At 43.0% G+C, this 23,035-nt stretch overlaps 1 protein-coding gene across 6 annotated transcripts in view; it reads right to left on the bottom strand.

Moving 5' to 3' along the window:
* Positions 1-23,035, bottom strand: part of CSGALNACT1 (chondroitin sulfate N-acetylgalactosaminyltransferase 1) — a 339,564-nt gene that overhangs the window by 79,714 nt on the left and 236,815 nt on the right. For all 6 annotated transcript variants that reach the window (XM_028124037.2, XM_028124040.2, XM_028124036.2 and 3 more), the window contains one exon: positions 20,434-21,358. In XM_028124037.2, the coding sequence (XP_027979838.1) occupies positions 20,434-21,061 (628 nt within the window). In that variant the 5' untranslated portion in view covers positions 21,062-21,358. The remainder of the gene's footprint in view (positions 1-20,433; positions 21,359-23,035) is intronic.

The raw sequence follows: 23,035 nt of genomic DNA, 5'->3' as shown, positions 1-23,035 counted from the left end.
TTTCCTCCTGGGCAAGATCAATCTCTCTACCTTTGCTCTTGTTCCTACACCCTCTGTGAATTCATGTACTCGTTCAACAAACGTTTATCATGCGTGTACCAGGTACACTGTTTAGTGTTAGGGCTACAAAGTGATATGAAAAATGGTCCCTCATCTCAGTCTAGTGGGGGGACCCAGAAAACTTAGCAATCACGGGACACAAATGCTATGAAAGAAGAGTGTGTGGGGTCTGCACCATCAAGTGTATTTTCGCTGGTTCCCTTGACAATGACATCTTTCCCTAACCCTATTAAACACAGTTGAGTATCTCCAACTTTAAATTAAAAACAGAACAAAACAAAAATTCCTTCCATCTCTTTGCTAGGAACCTTTTACTTGGGAAGCGAAGCTGAGCCGCTATCTATCCACTTGTGATGATTCATTTATACACATGTCCAGGGCCTATGAGTTCTAACCAAAGCCTCTGTCCACAACTTGAATGGCACAAACAGAAGTAGAATTCTGCTCCAAGCTCAGAAAATGACCAGTTGCCTCCGTGGACTCATTACCACATGGGCCAGCTGCCTTCACAGACCATCTGTTGTCTTGATGTCCCCAAAATATCTCTAACTTCTGGGATTCGAGGATATGAGCCAACCCCGTTCAGAAGCCGTTCCTGATCAATAGCCTTGCTCTTCCATCTGACTTTCCAGCTCCTCTTGAAATAGCACACGGAGCACTACTAATTTAGGTGTTCTAAATATATGGCATGTAACACAGACTGAGCTACAGATGGAAGGCCACGTATGGGAGGCTGTCGCAGCTCACACTAGTTTTCACAAACTGACTGCAAAACATATTTTTGGGAAAGAAGGGAAAAGGGAGAGACAGGCTTAAAAAAAAAGGCGCCACCGACAGTAGTGTCTTTTTGGCACAAGAGGAAGAAGAGGTGTTTTGTTCTCTTTCCTCTTGCCATTTAAAATTCCCATTCCTCTCACGGGAGCACTAAGAGGGTTTTAAAAAAAGAAGTTAGAGAGTAATGTAAGAGGCCCCAAGGACAGGGACTTGGTGGACTGCAGCTGGTCATGGCAGTGGGAAGGTTCTGCCAAACCTGTCCAGGGACCATGACACCCCGCAGCCACCGCCCGTCAGAGCTAACTGATGAGGGCAAATCTGCACCCACAGGGAGCCTTCTGCTGAGCCGCTCCCTCCAGCGTGGATACCTGGGATCGATCATGAAGAAGGCAGGAATGGAACTTAGGCACAAAGAAGCTGTGTTCAAATGTCCTCCAAGAGGCTAAAAATCACCTTTCCTAAAAAGCACTCTCACCCCTGCGAGGCGGCTGCTTCCTCCAAGGTTGTTGTTTAGGGTAAAGATTGGCCAAGACTGAGAAAGTGACCTACAGTTTTTCTTTTCTCTTTTTCACTCTCCAGTTGGACGAAGGAAGCAGGAAGAAAGTACACCAATACCACCACCCTGAATTCTCTGTTTCAACCACCAGATTTTGTCCCTCTTAGGAGGTCAAATACTATTTTCTTTCCTAGTGATATCAACATACCATGATTCAAGCACTGGTATCTTTTTGCAAGGTGTAAGACTAACAGTTTTTCAAAGCAGAATGTCTGGAAAACACAGTATCACCTATCATTGTACCACTTAGGCACAAAACCATAAATGCTTTGATATAGTATTTTTATCCTCTCAATCATTTTGAAAAGATCTTATTTGAGAGAGAGAAAAAGAGAGAGAGAGAGAACACGAGCAGGGGGAGTGGCAGAGGCAGAGGGAGAAGCAGCCTCCCCATGGAGCAGGGAGCCTGATGCGGGACTCAATCCTCAGACCCTGGGATCATGATTGGAGCCAAAGGCAACCGCTTAACCCAGTGAGCCACCCAGGTGCCCCTAAATCATTTTTCTTTACATAGATATATAGATAGATGTAACTTTGTAATTATTTTTGCATTTAAAATTAGTTTTTCTCATGGCATAGGCTTTGCCCCATTTTACTGAATAAATGGTTTCAGTTGCTGCGTGATATTCCACTATAGATACTGCATGACGTTACTCACCTCCTGATGTCAGACATTTGGCTTCATTTCTGTAAATGTACATGTTCATTTTACCCCACCCTCACCACTGCCACATACTGTCATTTTTTAAATTATGGCAATTTGACATGCTACTTTTCTTTTCATTTTTATCTATATCTCGCTTTTTCAAGGGTATAACAGACACTTGTATCTCTTCCTTTGTGGTCTGTTCATATTTTTTGCCCATTTTCCTTTCATGATGTTTGTCTGGACTTAAGTTTAAGCAAGAACTTGTATCATGTTCATGTGTATCTTTAATGAAATAAAGTAAGGTCTTTTTAGACTTCACTCTTAGCATTTCATGTGTGTCTCTCTATCGTCCAATAATCTGCAAAGGGCAAGACTGATTCTGCATAAATTTGGTACATAATTGAAGGGTACTAAGACATACTTTTATATCCATACACTTTATATGAGGTCATATAGTACTATTTTTCATGAATTCCAGTGCAATTTAGTTTGTGGGTAGAGGTTACAGAGATTAATGATTTCATTAAGCATGGAAGGAAGGCCAAAGAACACTCTGTACTAATAATAAATTCTATTTACTTATTGACCATAAACATATTCATAATTCAAGGAGGTTCGGCCATGAACTTGAAAATGAATAACGTGTTTAAACTCTAGTCTTAGAGGAATATTGGTAAATAGTGAGAATCCTTTAGAAAATGTCTAGCAATATACAGGATTTAAGTAACAGAGTATTACCTACATGAGAACCATGAAGGCTCCTTTTCAGAGAAGCACACAGCCCTCATCCTGAGATCAACCAACATACCCTTGGGCTATGTCTGACATGCGGTAGACATTCAATAAATGTTTGTTGAATAAATAATCATCCCAGGGTGGTAAACTCACTGGCCTCCTCAGGTTCCAGCACACTGCTCCTCATCTCCTGATTCAGCCTGCATCTCTGGCCTGTTTCTTGGTGTGCAGTGGAACCCCAAATTTCTATCTGTGTCCAGTCCCTTGAATGCTGCGCCATGGAGCCTGCTTGGGCCAGCCCGCCAACTAGGGCCAAGCCTTGCCTGTGTCAGCCTCAGGCCCCTGTTTGACTTGGTTTTGCCCTAAAGGCTTTCATGATAATGGCATCCTCCACTTCAATATCAGCTGGAAGCCCAGCTGTGTTTTGGTCTGCCCCTTCCATCCTGCCATTCCAGCTCCTGAGCCCCCCTCCCTGCTGACAGGCACCCACCCAGCGACGGTGTACATGCTTTCACTTAGTACGCTTCAGTGCTTAGCCTCAAACTAACGGTAACATGTTTGGAAGATTACTGACAAACTGGAAAATCATTTGTAAGACAATCAGTTGACAGAGGTTTTTCATATTTCTGCCTCTGGAATGAATCTTATAGTAAAACTGAGATTTGGGTCTTCCTTCTATCAGCCTCCACCCCACCTCCCCTGCCCAGTGCCTGCCCATATTTGTGCCCTATATAAGAAGGATGTAATTTAGCACTTACATATAAGAAAGAGATAGGACATCAATAAATACTATAGCTGCCTTAAATCTTTTTTTGAAAAAGCCATGGTAAAAATAAATATGATCATAGTAGCTTACTCATCAAACACTCTTGAGAAATGTCTATAGAAAAGCCTAGGATTCTATGGTTAAGCCTGAAGAATTGCCTTCTCCTGGGAGTACTGAGCATTCCTCCCACCCTCCTATCCCCCTGCAGCAGCCTCAGTCCAGGAACCCTCGTCCCCTCAGCTAATTTTAGAGCCTTCTCATTAGTCAACCAGCCTTCACTTTTTTTTTTGAGGACACAGAAAGTGTTATATTTATTTTTATTTACTTATAAGTGGCTTTATTGAAATATGGTTCACATGCCAAACAATGCACCATTTAAAGTATCCAAGTCATCTTTTTTACTATATTCACAGAGTTGTGCATCCACCACCACAATCTAATTTTAGAGCATTTCACCTCCCTAAAAAAGAAACCCTGTACCTCCTGGAAGGCACTCCTCAGCCCCACCCACCCAGAGTCCTCAGCAACCAATACTCTACTTTCTGTCTCTATAGATTTACCTGCTCTGGACATTTCATATAAATAGGATTATACAATATGTCATCTTTTGCATCTGCATTCTTTCACTTAACATGCTTTCAAGGGACATCTATGTTGTAGCGTGTATCAGGACTTCATTTCATTCTATAGAGAATATTTTTCTGTTGTATGGATAGTCCTATTTTGTTCATCAATCTATTCACTGATGGACATTTGGGTTGTTTCTACCATTTGGCCACTATGAACATTTGTGTACAACTTTTTGTGTGACTGTAAGTTCTCATTTCTCTTGGGTCTATAACTAGGAGTAGAATTGTTGGGTTTATAGTAACTCTATGTTTAACATTTTAAGGAACTACCAAACTATTTTCCAAACTTGCATCTACTCTTAACCCACTCAAATATATCCTCCATCATGCTATCACAACCCAGCCAAAAAATAAACGTACACACAATTTAAAAGCCAATAGTGTCATATGCCCTGTGTGGTAAACTATAAACCCTCAGTGTAGAAAAGTCTTGATAATTGTGGCCCTGCCTAATTCTTCAGTGTTGTCTTCTTGCCATGACTTCTCCTACCACCCAGACCTATCATGCTTCTGCTTAACTCTCCAGCATTATCTGATCCCCTGAATCCACCAATCTTTACTTGCTTCCACGTTTTGCCCACATTACTCCTGCTGCCTAAAATTCTTTCCTCCCTACAGCCCATACACACCCTTGGTCTGAGCCGATTCTTACTCATCTTCCAAAACCCAGTTTAAGGGTAGCCTTCCCTTTGATGCCTTCTGACCATGCTAATTTCCTCTCCCCTGTATCACTTGTTTAAAGTGTGACTCTGCTGACATCATCTGTGTACATAGGTGTCCCCCGCACTTGGCCCTGGGGCTTTTGAGGGGCCAGGGACTCTCTGTGTAACTTTGTCTATCCACAGCACTGACAAGGTCTCGTGCATAGGGCATAATCAATGAATGAAAAGACCACTGAATAGCCAAGTCTTTAAAAATCTCAAAGCATAAATCCACTGTCTCCCATTACCCATCTGTTCCCACATTTAACAAGCTATGAAGTTTTAAGTAGTGCTTAACCCAATTGCCTCCTCTTGCAATTTAATTTCTTCTTGGCTCGGTTCTCTACCATCAGTATCTTCCTTACAAAAACCTTCAGATGAAGTCATCTCTCAGAATTGCATTTTCCATACCATTGATAAACCAAATGGAACCCTCCAAGGTTGGAAAGGTCACCTGTGTCCTCAGTAAAAACAGGAGGCTGAGGGCAGAAGGAGAGTCAGGTAGGATTTAGGCAAGCATTTCCACAATGGAGCCATTCTTCTTGGTGTTTCTCTCTCTCCCACCTCAGCTCCTACAGGTCCTATAATGAGAGTAAAGTCATCTGGGCAGAAGGCTTAGCAGACCTTTGACACTGAAGAAGAACAAGCCCGTATCTCTCTGTGGATATTGACTTCAGATCAGCAACCTCAATGGAAACAGATGGAGAAAGGAAAGACACTTCACAGACCCTCTCTCTTGCTTACAGTCAAAATAGTCTCATCACTGCCACCATATGCTGCCTTTTCCTGGCTAAATCTGATAGATTCTGACTTGCAGTGCAGGAAAAACACTGGCTGTCACTGGCAGCAACATTCACAATGCAAAGGAAATACAGGGGATAGTCCTTTATTTATAAATAGGCTATGTTCAAAGTGTATTTGTAAGTCATTCAGAAGGCACAGAAACAATATGATCTGTTGTGGTGAAGTCCTCACACCACCCCACAAAAACCTCTTTAACCCATTATGTACCTGTGGTATAGCATTTATCGTGCTATATAAATCAACCCAAGCACATGACTGTGTATATAACTTCAAAAGTTGGGACAACATTTTGAATAGGACAGGTGGGGGACTGGAGATGAGGGAACTCTAAGTCACTGGTGATGGTGGGTTAGGGGACCAGCTCCAGATCAGGAGGACAGGTGCAAGGAAGGAAGGAAGCAGAGGTGATTGCCTGGGATTAAGCCCCCAGATAAAGGATCGTGACAGGATTCAGAGGTAATGAATAGCCTCCTGGGGTTTTAAAGTCTTGGCTTACTTCCTAACTGAGGGTTTGTGTGGGGTGGAGATAAGGAGATGGGGAAGCTGGTGTCTCCAGGCCTGCAAGGGGGAGGGGAAATGCAAAAAACAAAAAAAAACAAAACAAAAAAAAACAAAAAAACGTGGATATTTGAGGTGGGAACAAGGTATTACCTTTTCCTTTCCCCCTACTACTCTTTTAACTCCCCCAGTCCAGTTGACATAGGACTGATATCAATACTGGCATGAGGATAATAGGGATCCTAGAAAGGGAAAGGAAAACATAGATGGAAAATAATAACCCCAGAATCTGGCAATGAAGAAGACAGGGATGGCTCAACACCACCAATGTGGGGAAGTGTATTTGTAAATTATAAATTGTCACAATAAGAATAATTTTACTTCGTATGATAATATAACACTTGAGAAAAAATCCAAGTGTTCAACGCTTAAACATAAAAATTCAAATAAAGAATCGAGTACAAGACAGCGTTTTAATTAACAATGCCATTCCTTTGATTGTTGGTCACAGAAAAGAGATCATGGAATTTGAGGTATTCATTCAAAGTAAATCTTCTAATAATGGACTTCCAGATTTGGGATGTTACCAGAGCATCCTCATTCAGTAAAATCAATACAATTAAGTTCTTTTAAACTGTTGGATTGTGTATGATGGTTGAAACTAGATTTGAGAAGAGATTATTGATTGGTAGAGAAACAGAAGTAGACAAAATAATCAATAGGTTTTAAATTATTATTTTAAGAAGTGGTTTCACATTTCTGTTTCCACTCCAGGATATAATGAGCTTGAAGAAACCTCACTTAAAATGAAAAAAGAGCTGACTGAATTCAAATTCAAGACTCTTTTGACTTAGTGGAGTGCAAAGCTCACAGAACAAAGAGCTGACCTAAAATCTAAGGAGAGACAGGAGCCCGCAGGTAGAGAAGAGACCTGAGCATTCATTTATTGGGATATATGCAACTGGACACTTATAAGAAGTAATTAACAGAATGATGGAGGCTAAGAGCAGGCTGGCAAAAAAGGGAAGTCCCTAGGGTTCAAAAAAGTAGAGAACTCTGTACTCTCTTGCAGACTCTTTCTCCAGGAACTTCATTAAGTACACAAAGAAAAATCAGAAAGTCTTAAAGTGTTCATATGAAGCAAAACAAAGCCCAAAGTCAGTAGAAAGAAGGATATAATAAATATCAGAGTGGAAATAAGTGACATAGAGACTAAAAAGCAATAGAAAAATCAGTGAAACTAAAAGCTAGTTATTTGTAATGATAAAATTAATAAACATCTAGCCAGACTCATAAAGATAAAAAGATAGAGGGCCCAAATAAATAAAGTCAGAAATGAAAGAGAAGGTTACAACTGACACCACAGAAATACAAAGGATCATGAGAGACTACTACCAACAAATTGAAATATGCCAAGACATTGAAAAATCTAGGGAAAAAAATGGATAAATTCCTAGAAACACACAACCTTCCAAGACTAAATCACAAAGAAATAGAAAATCTGAATAGACCAATTATAAGTAATGAAACTGAATCAGTCATATAAAAACTCACCAAAAGTCCAGGACCAGATGGCTTCACAAATGGATTCTACCAAACATCTAAAGAAAAATTAGTACCTATCCTCCTCAAATTATTCCAAAAAATTGAAGAGGAAGGAATGCTTCCAAACTCATTTTGTGAGGCCAGCAATACTCTGATTCCAAAACCAGACAAGAACATCATTAAAAAAAAAAAAAAGAAAATTACAAGCCAATATCCCTGATGAACATAGATGCAAAAATATTCAACAAAATATTAGCAAATTCAATAATACCTTAAAAGGATCATACACCATGGTCAAGTGGGATTTAGTGCAGGGAAGATTCAATATCTGCAAATCAACCAACATGATATACCACATTGAGAAAATGAAGGATAAAAATCATATGATCATCGCAACAGCTGCAAAAAAAAAACCTGACAAAATTCAAATCCACTTATGAAAAATAACTCTCAATAAAATGGGTATAAAAGGAACATACCTCAACTTAATAAAGATCATATATGACAAACCCACAGCTAACTTCATTCTCAATGGTAAAAAATGGAAAGCTTTTCCTCTAAGACCAGGAACAAGACAAAGAAAACCACTCTTACCACTTCTTTTCAACATCACATTGGAAGTCACAGCCACAGCAATTAGGCAAGAAAAACAAATAAAGGGAAAAAAGAAAAAGAAAGAAGAAAGAAAGAAAGAAAGAAAGAAAGAAAGAAAGAAAGAAAGAAAGAAAGAAAGAAAGGTAGATAGATTAAAGGCATCCAAATTGGAAAGGAAGAAGTAAAATTGTCACTATTTGCAGGTGACAAGATTCTGCATATAGAAATCTCTAAAGACTCCACCAAAAAATTATTAGAACTAATAAATGAATTCAGCAAAATCACAGGTTACAAAATTAACATACATAAATCAGTTGCATTTCTAGACATTAATAAGGAGCTTTGAGAAAGAGAAATTAAGACAACAATCTCATTTACAGTGGCATCAGAAAGAATAAAATACTTAGGAATAAATTTAACCCAGGAGGTGAAAAACCTGTACTCTGAAAACTAGCTTGAAAGAAATTAAAGATGACACAAATAAATAGAAATATATTCCATATTCATAGATTGGAAGAATAAATGTTGTTAACATGTCCATACTACCCAAAGAAATCCACTGATTCAATGCAATCTCCATCAAAATACCAATGACATTTCTCATAGAACCAGAACAAATAATCCTAAAATCTGTATGTAACCATGAAAGACCCCTAATAGCCAAAGCAATCTTGAGAAAGAATAACAAAGCCGGAAGTATCACACTTCCTGATTACAAACTACATTACAAACCAGTAGTAATCAAAACAGTATGGTACTGGCACAAAAACAGACACATAGATCAATGGAACAGAAGAGAGAGCCTGGAAATACACCCACACTTATATGGTCAATTAATCTATGACAAAGGAGGCAAGAATATACAATGTGGAAAAGACAGTCTCTTCAATAAATGGTGTTGGGAAAACTGGATATCTACATGCAAAAGAATGAACCTGGACCATTATCTTACACCCTGTACAAAAATAAATTCAAAACAGATTAAAGACTTGGATGTAAACCTGAAACCATGAAACTCCTAGAAGAAAACATAGGCAGTAAACTCTTTGACATTAGTCTTAAGCAACATTTTTTTGGACCAGGCTTCTCAGATAAGGACAACAAAAGCTAAAATAAACAAATGTGATGATATTAAACTAAAAAGGTTTTGCACAGTGCAGAAAACTATCAACAAAATGAAAGTCAACCTACTGAATGGGAGAGGATATTTGCAAATCATACATCCAATAAGAATATGCAAAATACATAAATAACTCACACAACTTAATATCAATGAACAAAAATTCTGATTAAACAATAGGCAGAGAACCTGACAGATATTTTTCCAAAGAAGACATAATAATAAATAAAATAAAGTAAAATAAAATAAAATAAAAAAGACATACAGATGGCCAACAGGCACATGAAAAGATTTTCAGTAGCACTCATCATCAGGAAAATGCAAATGAAAACCACAATGAGATATTGCCTCACATCTGTCAGACTGGCGATTATCAAAAAAACAATAAAAAAGTGTTGGTGAGGATGAGGAGAAAAGGGAACGCTTGTACTCTGCTGGTAGCAACATAAATGAGTGTACTATGGAAAACAGTATGGAGACTCCTCAAAAAATTAAAAACTGAACTGCCATAGAATCCAGCAATTCTCCTTCTGAAGAAAAATGAAACCACCAATCAAAGAGGTATATACACCCCCATGTTCACGGCAGCATTATTTACAATAGCCAAGATACAGAAGCAACCTAAGCGTGTATCAATAGATGAATGGATAAAGAAAATGTAGCATATAAATAGATAGATATATAGAAAGAATGAAATCTTGCTGTTTTTGACAATACGGATGGACCCAGAGGGTATAATGCTAAGTGAAATGTCAGGCAGAGAAAGAAAGATAAATGCCATGTAATTTCACTTATATGTGGAGTCTAAAAAACAAAACCAATAAACAAACAAAACAGAAATATTCATTGACACAGGAAACAAACTGTTGGCTCCCAGGGTGGAGAGGGGGGCAAAATAAATGAAGGGGATTAAGAGGTATAAACTTCCAGTTATAAAATAAATAAATCACAGGGATGTAGCACACAGCATAGGGAATACAGTCAATAATATTGTAATAACTTGTATGGTGACAGATGGGAATCATTTTGTAATATATGTGCACCTGAGAAATCCAAATCAAAACCTCAATGAGATACCACCTCACACCAGTCAGAATGGCTAAAAGTAACAAGTCAGGAAACAACAGATGTTGGCGAGGATGCGGAGAAAGCGGAACCCTCCTACACTGTTGTTGGGAATGCAAGCTGGTGCAGCCACTCTGGAAAACAGTATGGAGGTTCCTCAAACAGTTGAAAATAGAGCTACCCTACAACCCAGCAATTGCACTACTGGGTATTTACCCCAAAGATACAAATGTAGTGATCAGAAGGGGTATGTCCACCCCAATGTTTATAGCGGCAATGTCCACAACAGCCAAACTATGGAAAGAGTCAAGATGTCCATCAACAGATGAACGGATAAAGAAGATGTGGTATATACACACACACACACACACACACACATATATATATAATGGAATATTATGTAGCCACCAAAAAGATGAAATCTTGCCATTTGCAGTGATGTGGATGGAACTAGAGGGTATTATGCTAAGCGAAATAAGTCAATCAGAGAAAGACATGTATCATATGACCTCACTGATATGAGGAATTCTTAATCTCAGGAAACAAACTGAGGGTTGCTGGAGTGGTGGGGGGTGGGAGGGATGGGGTGGCTGGGTGATAGACATTGGGGAGGGTATGTGCTATGGTGAGCGCTGTGAATTGTGTAAGACTGTTGAATCACAGACCTGTACCTCTGAAACAAACAACACATTATATGTTAAAAAAAAAAAAAGAAGATAGTAGGAAGGGAAAAATGAAGGGGGGGAAACCGGAGGGGGAGACGAACCATGAGAGACTATGGACTCTGCGAAACAGAGGGTTTTAGAAAGGAGGGGGGTGGGGGGATGGGTTAGCCTGGTGATGGGTATTAAGGAGGGCACGTACTGCATGGAGCACTGGGTGTTATACGCAAACAATGAATCATGGAACACTACATCAGAAACTAATGATGTACTGTATGGTGACTAAAATAACATAATAAAATAAAATTTAAAAAACATATATATATATGTGCACCTGAAACTAAAAGGATATTGTATGTCAGTTATACTTCCAATTTTTAAAAAGAAAAAGAAAAAGAGAAAGAAAGAAAGAAAATATCTATACAGTGCAGGCCAGGGGAGAGGACAGCCGCCATGTAGGAGGGGGCAAGAAATTCCTCCTGTCCCAGTCCCTCCTGCCTCCTCTTCTTGAAACACAAAGCTTATTAGGCAAAGAACATTCTCACCCTCAAGGAACTGGTGAAACTCACTGCAACTATGGGAAGGGAAAAGTATAAAAGCCTTATTCCTGGAAGTAGATCAGGAGAACACCCTGAGACCTAGTGACACGGTGCCTGTGTAAGACTGAGATTTAGTCAGAACACCAGGGACTTCATCACCCTCCTGCAGGCCGAAGCCAACAAGCCTGAATAACGAGTAACAGAACTGCCGGGAGGGACAGGAGAGAAGTAACAGAAGACCTTCTCTGAGGTGAGTAGGGAAGACCTAAATTGCAGGGCTGAGCAGAGGATGCTCAGGCAAAACAACCTCCACTCTAAACACAAGGTATCACAAGAGAAATTTGAAGGCTGTGGTGCTCTGAGGGTAACCATAGCAACAACAAACCTCAAACCCAGCCCCACTGCTGACTAGATGAACCCCCCCGCCACACACTAAAGACCTAGGAGGAGAAGTGTGCCATCTCCAGGGATAAACACCACCTCAGTCTCTGCTAGCTACACAAGATATCTGGCTTCCAACAGAAATTATGAGGCAGGAAAAAATCCAAGACACAAAGCTACCATCAGAACCAGACCCAGATAGGACATAGATGCTGGAAGCATCTGACAAGGAATTTAAAATAGCTATGATATGTCAAAGGCTCTAGCAGAAAAAGTGAACAACTTGGGCAATCAGGTAATTTCAGCAGGGAGATGGAAGCCGTAAGAATCAAATGGAAATGTAGAAATTTAAAAATACAGTAATAGAGATAAAGAATGCCCTGGATGATGGGCTCACGCGTGACCCTCTCTCTGCTGAGGGAAGAATCAGTTAACTGGAGGTGGATCACTAAAAGTTACCCAAACTGAAACACAAAGAGTAAAAAAGTGAAAACAAAGAAACAGAACATCCAAGAGCTGTGAGGCAATGTCAAGCAGTGTGACATACATATAATTGGAATTCCAGAAGAGAGAAGGAATGGAGTGAAGAAATAGTTGAAGAAATACTGGCTTAGAATTTCCCAAAATGAATGACAGACACCAAACCACAGGTCAAAGAAACTCGGAGAACACCAAGTAGGAGAAATACAAAAACAAAACAAAACAAAACCCAGGAATAATTTAGCTAATAGTTCTGTACCAATGTTATCTACCTCATTTTGATAATTATACCATGGTCATATAAAATGTTGACATCAGGGGAAGCTGGGGAAAGGGTATATACAGGAACTCTGTGCTACTTTTGCAACTCTTCAGTAATTCTAAAATATTTCAAAATAAAAAGGTTTTGAAAATGGTTTTACTGTTAGGTACTACATTGAGAATGTACTAGTAATGCCTAGAACAGAAAACTAAAATAATTTTCTAAAGTACTCTCCACACTTACTTATCTCTCATCTCTAGCATTTGTGTTCTTGAGTTTGGAATTTGTTTATTTAGCTTTTGTTTTGCTTTTACTTATTTATTTAAAAAATTTGGGGAGGGTAACGTCCCTTTTTTTTGAAGTATAATAGACACAAAATGTTGTATTAGTTTCAGGTGTACAACATAGTGATTTGACAAGTCTATACATTATGCTGTGCTCACAAGTGTAGCTCCCATCTGTCACCATACGATGCTATTAAAACACCATTGACTATATTCCCTGTGCTGTACCTTTCATCCCCATGACTTATTCATTCCATAACTGGAAGCCTGCACCTCCCACTTCCCTTTACCCATTTCCCCACCTCCCCCGCAACCTCCCCTCTGGCAAGCACCAGTTTGTTTGAATTTGGAGTTTAAATCAGATCTGTGGTGTGTCCAAGGAACCCAAGTAGTATTTACAGTATTAGTTCTATCGAAAATATCCTCTAATCCAAACACCTAATTTATAATGGAAATTTAAGAGCAGAGCAGATTTGTAAGGTGAGTATTGAGCATATCTAGGATTTCATTTTTTTAAGATTTATTTATTTATTTATCTTTTTGAGAGAGAGAGATTGAGAGAACGAGTGGGAGGAGGGGCAGAGGGAGAAGCAGACTCCCCGCAGAGCAGGGAGCCCTTGTAACACTGGGAGCTGAAGGCAGATGCTTAACCCACTGAGCCACCCAGGCAACCCGGCATACCTAGGATTTTCAATACACTTTTATTCCAAAAGGTTTAAGCAATTTCTTTGATACATACTAATTGTGCAGTGTCTACAACTCATCGGGAGTTGAAAGCTGGGTGGGGCGTGGTCCGGGAGCACACTGCACATGAGGGGGGAGGAGAGTCAGAAGGCCAGGCTCCCTCTCGTGCACGCCGCGGACCTCAGTGGAGTTAGACTTTAAGGCTCCTGCCACTGGCAGTAAGTCTGTAGGCTGCAACTGTTGCTGGATGTTGTCAGTAGAGATGGGCTGAGTCTAAAGGAAGAGCTATAAAACCGGATGGAGAAAGCACCATACAGTCTGCCACACTGGGTAGAATGAGCAGGAGCTTCAGCTGGAAGCCTGGGAACAGGTTTCACAGAAGAACATCATACAGAATATAGGACCCTGGGAGGAGAGGTTGGGAGCCAGGGTCTTCCCGGCGAAGGAACACGCACAGGGAAGGAGTGTGAGGGCAGGCACAAGAAGACAGGGATGCAGTGGCAGGACGGGAAGGGCAGGAGGAAGCAGGAGGAAATGAAGTTGGAAAAAAATAAGCGCGGAGTCCTCCAGGATTACCTAGGTAAGGCAATATGTTTTGGAGACAATAATAAAAAGGTAAGGGGCGCTGGGTGGCTCAGTCAATTAAGTGTCTGACTCTTGATTTCAGCTCAGGTCATGATCTCGGGGACTGAGGATCAAGCCCTGTGTCAGGCTCCCTGCTCTGCGGGGAGTCTTCTGGAGAGTCTCTCTCCCTCTCCCTCTGCATCTCCCCCCTGCTCACTCACTCTCCCTCTCTCAAATAAATAAATCTTAAAAAAAAAAAAAAGTAAACCCTGTCTTTTAAAGAACAGACAAGCATACCAAACAGCTCCTCAACAGCTTTCAACTAGCTGTTTTGAATTCAATAGTCACACCTCTTTCAAACCTCTTTCCATAAAGTTGTAATGTTTCTGAGAAGAAATGCATGTCTGAGCAGTTTAAATAAAGCTCTTTGTGCTAAAGGCTCCTAGACGCTGTCAGTTCTGCCCTCAGTTAGGTGAAGGATTTGTCTTCGAAGCTTCTTCTTATGTCTTCGTCTGCTTGTCTCCCCCAGGAGCTCAGGTATTTCCTTCTCTTCCTATTAAAACTTCTTCCCAACCTTATAGAACTCACTAGTGTAGGACCTCCCCCAAGGGTGTCTGCACACCTTGGACATGTTTTTAAAAGATTTCCCCACCACATCCCGGGGCCAGAGGAGCGTGTGTATTGGGTCAGAGACCATCAGAGGTGAGACGCAGCATGTGGGGATCCAAGATTGAAAGCACTAGATTCCTGGCCCTGACACCCAACAGAGGAGTGACCTTGATGTGAGACAGAGATAATGAGCATGTCTACCTGTCTGGTGAAAGAGGGGATTAAATAAACCAGAGTGTGGGCACTGTCAGAAATAGTGCCCAGGGCACAGACATAAGAACACCTGGGACAAACCACGGCAGGCCCACCTCTGACCACGGGACCTCCACGATGCTGAATTGTTTGAGCACCTGGGAACCACCGCAAGCAAAAGGAGGGGGAGGGCTACCTGGGACCCAAGAGCTGAGTTCACTGACTCCTGGGAAGGATGGACCTTCGAACCCCAGATCCAGATGATTCCTGTTGAGCTGAACTCCTATGCCCAGCCCTCAGGGCCCCGTGAAGTCCACTCCTAGTGACTCTCAGATCCTGCATGATGACCAGGCTGGTCTCCACGCTAAGCCTATACCCCAATCCTATTCTGGAGTCAGTCGGCTTTCTGGTACCCCTCCCCTCGCTGCCTCATGCCCTCTCCAGTAACCCCTTCTCAACTTTAGAGACCAGCTCAGATCCAGCCTCCTCTGACATCTTCCCTGACCATCTGGCTTACACCCAGCCACCAATTCTGAAGACCCCAGCACAAAGGGTGCCCCCCACTGAACCCTCAGTCTCTCAGAGGTGTGCCTCCCCATCTACATAATCAGGTCCCTCAAGACTGAGACCTAGCTTTAGCCTCCTTTCCCAGCCCCCAAACAGCTGGGGACATCCTGCACAAATAACAGGTGTCCTATCCATGCACATTGGTTACGCATCGGTGCAAGACCTCACTCATGACTCTAAGAGGGGATAAATTAGCGGTCTGGTTAAAAAACTACAGAACCTTTCTGTAAACACCACTTCCTTCCCGAAGGGGCTGAGTGGACCGAAGTCTGAGCAACAGCCCTGGCCATACATTCCCATGAAGGGGCTTCTTGCCTGGGTCTCCCCCTCCCCCCCACTGCACACATCCTTCCACTTGGTGTGAGGCCCCAGTTCAAACCCTCTCTCCATTGAGCCTTCGCTCCCTGCTCCCGCTAAAGCCAAGTTCGTCCATCCTGGACATGCCCCACTTTCACAAGTGCTCTTGTAGCCAGTTCTTAACAGGAAACAAGGCAGGAGAACAGTGACAACCTCAGTTTTTGAAAAAAATCCCCTGGGAACAAAATTGCTTTGCACAAGCACAAGGAAAATACACCAGAAGGTCAGATTTGCCAGCTTCTGCAGTTTTGTGACAAAATACCCTGTACACATAGGATGTATGTCAAACACAGGTTCCATTTGTCTCAGCACACCGAAGGTCAACAACCCTCAGCAAAAGCACCGGACTGCACAGCTCACCCCCTCATTTTGCCCCCCTCTTTCTTCACCTTTCCCTCCTGTCCTCTCAGCTTTGCAGGTGGGTTGCTACCTAGTTTGTAGGGCTCCGTGCAAAACGAAAACATAAGGTCCCATTTCAAAATTATTAAGAATTTCAAACTCTTCTACGACTGCAGAGTGTTTACTCTAGCATGGGGCTCTTCCACTTGTCCTGGTGGAGGGCTGGAGTCCTGCCCACTGGCCGAATCCCAAGCTGGGCCACCTTCTCTCCCAGCATCACCACAGGGAGCATTCCCTCTTCAAAGTGTAGCCTCAAACCATTTATGCGCACTTAAGCCTTTTATCTCTGATTTCAGAATAAAAAGTGCTTCTCCCTCCTTAAAGGACATTAAGGCATCAGCAAACAAAGGCGGAGATCTGAGGTAGGAAGTGGGGCAGAAGGGACAGGGACCCCAATACCCTGTGGGCCTACTCAGAACTTAGAAGTGAGCCAACGAGGTTGCTCCAGCGCACAGTAGGTGAGAGACGGTCAGAAGGGCTGTCCTGAGCTCGAATGCCCTCACTGCCCTGAAGATGCTGGCCGAGAACCAAGGCCCAACTCAGGACCTGAAGTCCTTCTTCTTTCCCACCTGCCAACACCTCTCCCCACAACCCGAAACAGGTTAGACCCACCCACTGTGCAGAATCCCCCTCCCACGCCCACCCCAGCTCTCCCCTATTTCTGCACCATGATCCCCAGAAATGGCCAGAATTGCATCCGAACGCCTGCCTTCCCTTTTCTACCCCCAGTCACAAAGTTGCTGACAAAGAAGCCTATCACCGAAATGCGTGCTGAGCAAAGAGCCCGCTTCCTGTCCTCACCGCCCCAAGCCCCTTGCTCTCAATGTACCCAGGACCTGGAAATGGATTTGACTTGTCCAAAACAGCTTTAGCAAAGGGGTCACAGGGTGTCCCTTAGAGGTCACAGTGAGACACAAACAATGGAAATCAAAAACTCTATCTTCATTCCTTGCCTTAGCTTTCTTTCCCAGAAAGCACGGGGTGTTGGTCATTGAGCACAGAAGGTCAGTATTTATGGTAGAAAAGCGACTAAGGTTTTATAATGATTTCCATGCCCCTGGCTTTAAATGCATCTCAGGGTGCCCTCAAAGCCTCACTTTCTCGTGGATCATGGTTTGGCTCCCCCCCGCCCCCAAACCCACTCTATTAGTATCTGACCCACTCGGGCCACCACTAAGCTGCAGAAGCTGGAGGAGGGCAGCAGAGGTGCAACCCCATGGAGAGAGTAGACACAAACGCCTCGGGCAGATTCATATTCTCAGATGCTTGGATTGTAAAAGGGGAATGGTTTGGAAGGCTAAATTGTTTTATGGAACCATGTCAAATTTATGTCCAAGAGTCTACTGAAAAATAGGAAAACAAAGCTAGAAGTTATGCCACTCAGAGTTAAATACTGAAGGAATAGTTAAACCACAAACATAAAGATTTTCTGTTCGCTTGAGGAGATAAACATTTAGGCATCCTAAGGCACAGGATTTGATCACATTTTTCTACTTTAACTTCTTTTCCCAGATAGTTGTTAAAAAAAAAAAAAAATCATGCTCTTATGTAAGAAGCCAACGGAAAAATCAATGCCAACAAAACACGGAGGAAAGGGAAGAGGGAGCCACATACCGTTCCCTCTGTTTCAGAGACAGAAAATAATTATATCAATATAGGTAACAGATCATCATCAGTGTGGCGTTCTTCCTCTGCAAGCTTCACACCACCCCAGGAAGTGGCCACAGTCAGTCCACATCTGATAAAATACCTGAATTCCTCCTTTTATAGAGGAAGATCCCAAAGGGCTGGTGGCATGTCCTGGTCACCCAGCAGAGTGGGTGGCAGACTACTCTTCAGGGACAGTCCACTTGGCAAAGCTAAAAAGAAAAGAAGTGAAGCCGTGCTTTGCGTTTTGCAGAGGGTTGGGGTGGGTAGAGACTGGGGGGACATTAAGTCAAGTCTGTAAGGACAGATGAGGAAACCGAGTCTCAATGGGGCTTAAGGGTCTTGGTCAAAGTCACACAGCTCCCCGTGCTCATGTCATCGTGCCACCTGCCTCACAGTCAGCTTTAAGCTTTGCATAACTATTGTCATCTGGAAGCATTCCATGTGCTTTTATTATTATTTCTTGAAACAAAGAATCCCCATACTCGTTCTGGGTTCTGCAGATCTGTTGTCATCTTAGGTAAGTAGCTGACTAGACTTTCACTGAATCTGGAAGACACGTGTGGATGGATCTGCCTTCCAACAGAGGCTGTGTGCCACACACAGAAGCAACACTGGGAAGCTAGGAGAACGGCATCTCTGACAGAAAGTCAGCCATATCTCAGAGCAAAGAAACTCAGGCATCAAAGGCCTGTGTCACTGCTGAGCGAGAACAGGCCTTGTGTATTAAGATACTGTATGCAGAAAAGTAGACAGAGGTTTCAAATATGAATGCAGATGAAAAGTCACAAGGGCAAACATTTCAAATTGCAGGCACTGATGTGTAATCAAGTTCTTTTGAAACTGCTTTGTGTGGGGGCAGCTCCTGTAGCATATCCAGGGTGAGTGGCAACCAGGATTCGTTTTTTAAGGATGTTTAATGGCTTTCCCTGGGGGTCAGCTAGTAAGGTACTATATGCAGAAAGGTTTCATAAACTCCAAAGCACGATAAAATGTGATGCCACAACATCATGATATTTCGAACTCTTACTAACCATGTTGCTTATACTTGCTAGCTGCCAAATGTGCCAGGCATCTTTAATACCTCATATAAATGAGGAACAACAACAACAAAAAAATCCTGACAACCAAAAGCTTGATCTTGTAAAAGATTTCTTTACCTGGCTAGAGGTATATGAAAAATAATTCTCTACCAAAATTGCACAGATGTATGGTTCACATATAAAGTGGAAAAAAATCATAAGATGGGGAAGTGTCCAAAGAGAAGAGGCATAAATAGCAGCAACGGGCTTTTCGATATGACTAAAGAGAGTCCGTCTTGCCTGTAGGCTGATGAGAGGGTGGTTATATAACCGAAGTTGGGAGCAGGGTGACAAGGATGCAGCCACACGTCTGGGAAGTTGAAGTAGATTCTCTCCAGAAACAGGCGGAAGAGCTGGCTGACCTTGAAAGTTAATTCCTCTCCCAAATTATTAGTTGATTTTTGCCCCAGTAACAAGGGAAAGCTGGTAAGAAGATATTAATGAATCTTCCAAGAAATGAGACAAGGCTGCTTTCTTCTAAAATTAGACACAAACACAGACTAATAGTAGGCTGCTCTGTGCCCATGAAAAAAGCTGAGCCGTTCATCTCACTAGTGTTCATACGCTCTGGTGGTCTGTACAATATAACCTAGTGGTTAAGGATGTGGACTCTGGAATCAGACTTCCCAGGTTCAAATCCTGGCTCTGTCACTTGCTAACTGAGCAACCTTAGGTCATGTACTTAATTAACCTAAACCTCGGTTTCCTCATCCTCCTAATAGGGTCATTAAGGAGAAAAAGAGAATCAGTAAGTATAAAGTTCCTCTCGAAGAGTGTCCGGCAAATGGTAAGTGCTGTAGACCACATGTTTGCAATCACTCTCCTGTTCATGGGCCTGATAACAAGGCCCGATCTCTAGGAGAAGGCCCCAGGGAAGAGATCCATTAAAACTGCCTATCATCCTCGATTTGAGTTTCAATGTTTTTTGTTTATGTTTTGCTTTATTTTATTTCTTTTTTTAATGAAAGCAAGAACTTCTGCCTTCCTCTGCCAGGGAGCAATGAACCCTGTCCCCTCAGTAAGTGTGATTTTCATGAGAAAGTAAGTAGAATGGATATTTCTGAGAAATAAAAATCCATGCTATATACCCTTGCTGTCGCTCACATGACACTTTCTACCAGCCATGCCCAAAGCCAGCTGCCAGCCTGTTGCAACTGTGACCTGCCTGGGTGCCTGGACCCAGCTGCCCTTCCTTCCGCCTTCCACCCCAATTCACAAACTTGCCAACCTTCTATGAAATCCGAGGCCGAGTACTGGCGCTGATTTGGGCTGCCCTCCACAGGGCTGTTCAGGGTCTCCAAGGCCGACTCGACAGCTTCTACCAACTCATCCCGCTTGTCCTTCCTCACGGGTTTCTCTTCGGGGTGGCGAGTCAGGCCGGTCTCCAGCTGGTACACCTTCTGCAGCGTGAAACTATCGAAAGGCACGGCGGCGTACTCCGTGGCCAGCTTGACGCCAGCGTGCACCTCTGCCTTGTCCACCTGGGAGCGCAGGAAGGCCAGCAGGTCCGCCTGGGTTTTCTCCGGGGGCCCCTGCTCCAGCCCCAGGCCCGCAGCGTCGCTGGGGTGATACTGCGCGGCCTTGAGCCGCTCGCTCCTCTCCTGCAGCTCCTGCTTGAGCTGCGCGATCTGCCTCTTGAGGCTGCCTATGTAGTCGCGGTGCTGCTCCTCCCACTCCTGCAGCGCCGCCTGGAAGCCCTCCTTCCCCGTAGGGCCGCTGGCCCTGGGCAGCCCCAGCTGCTCCTCGTCACCTTTTGGAGTGCAGGCCAACATGTAGAGGACAGAGATGGCGCAGCAGAGGAACACGAGCAAAACCACCACCCGGGAGACCCACGCAAGCAGCCCCCGGCGGAGCATCCTCACTCAGCAGTCAGCCATGCGTCCACACCCGGCCACATTCCAGAAGGCCAGGGCCCCACGGCAGGGCTTCCCTGGACTAGACCGCAAGGAGCACGTGTCTGGGGCCCCCCAGGCTGCTTTCATCCATTTCTTTCTACAATGGCTCTGGTCCCTTGAAGTCGACCACCACGTGGAGCAGTTTTCCTACTTGGAAAGGATGATCTAGGCAGGAGCAACCAGTTCGGTGAAACTTCCAAGCATTCACATTCATTCTCATCATAGCCTCCAGATGTGCAGCAGACCACAAGCAAGGACCTGGGAAGAGATCAAACAGCAATACCACTTAATCGAGACGATAATACCCTTACGTTGACCGTGGCAACCAATATTCAATAGGCGTCCCATGAGGCTTACAGAAAATGCTTATGACAGGGGATTAAATACAATTACATGTTTCTAAATCAGAATACCAATACGCATGTGCACAGCCGTGCTCAGAAAATAAAAAGGATGCAGGAAAAAGATTCAAAAGAAATACAGCAAAATGTGAATTTTAATGGTGATTTTCCTGCTTCTCTACACTTTTCTCTATCTTATAAATTTTTCCACAAGGGCACATATTATGGTTAGATGGTATAGATGGTTAGAAGGGAAAAAGCAAAACTTTAATGAAACTGAAGCTGTGGGAAGGGACTTCTCCAGCCAGGGCCTGCCCAGCAGTGGTAGATGTGGAAGGTGAGGCCTACCTGCACTCACCTGTGTGCACTCACTCAGGGCAGGGCTGAGAGCTGACTCAGACTGGTCTTCAAATTTCTTTTTTTTTTTTTAAGATTTTATTTATTTATTTGAGAGAGAGCGAGCACATGAGAGGGGGGAGGGTCAGAGGGCAAAGCAGACTCCCTGCTGAGCAGGGAGCCCAATGCGGGACTCGATCCACGGACTCCAGGATCATGACCTGAGCCGAAGGCAGTCGCTTAACAAGCTGAGCCATCCAGGCACCCCAGGTCTTCAAATTTCTGATGAGAAGTGGGGGAAGCCTCTGGAGCTTCAAATATGTAAATAGTAAATGTGGATGATAACATAATAAGACAGAGTCCTGGGACAGTTGCTGCAGCTAACTCTCCAACTCTGCTTGCAGACCGGGGATGATGAGTTTACCACAGAAAGGGATGGGGCTGGGAGAACAGAGACCAGAAATACTTGTCTTGTCAGGACTCAAAGCCCAGGCACGTCTCTGCTCCAGCCTCTAGAAGGAGTTTTGTGTCCTGACTGATCATCAGGAATACCCGGACAGATCTCAGAGCCTTTCATTCAAATCCGTGCTCGGCACCTCAACTCCAAACCCCTTGTAACACCAGAGAAGCCAACCTAACCTGCCTCCTTCCCTTGCCCCACGCTCCCCTCCTTCCTCCTCCACCCATTACGGACACCTCAGAGAACACTCCTTCAGTATTCTCCCTTCCCCCTCAATCCCCTTTCCTTGTCTCCCCTCTACCCTTCTGAGCCAGAAAACAGAAAGAAATAACAATAAATGGAAAATAAAGCGAATAAAATTTCTTGCTTAGGGAGATTTTTTATAAAATCTTCCTAGCTGCATCTTTGTTTATATAACTTCTCTTAAAAGCAAGCTCCCTGAGGATACCATGTCCTGACCATTTTATAAAAATCTGACATTTTAAATAATTCCCACAATAACTAAATTATTCTTTACAGAGTCTTCATCCAACCCAGAAAATCCAGATTCTGGGTCAATGATCATCTCATTTACTGGTGGTCTGTCCCATTTACTGACTGGAAGAGGACTGCTGTCAATTAGCAACTTCAGGACCTCTAGGAGAAGAAAGAGGTGCTCCTTCTAGCATTCTCTCTATGCTGAAAATATAATCAACCATAATGGGCTCATTGACTTTATCTGATATGCACCTGCTATGTCTAATGCGCACAGAGAAAGATCCTCTTCTATTACCCTGGTGATGTAGCTCTTACAGATAC

The sequence above is a fragment of the Eumetopias jubatus genome, unplaced genomic scaffold (genome assembly GCF_037043125.1).
Source record: "Eumetopias jubatus isolate StellerSeaLion01/CBP00866 unplaced genomic scaffold, mEumJub1_p1.0 scaffold_2, whole genome shotgun sequence".
NCBI classification, from domain to species: Eukaryota; Metazoa; Chordata; class Mammalia; order Carnivora; family Otariidae; genus Eumetopias; species Eumetopias jubatus.
This window is presented reverse-complemented; position numbering and strand designations above follow the sequence as displayed.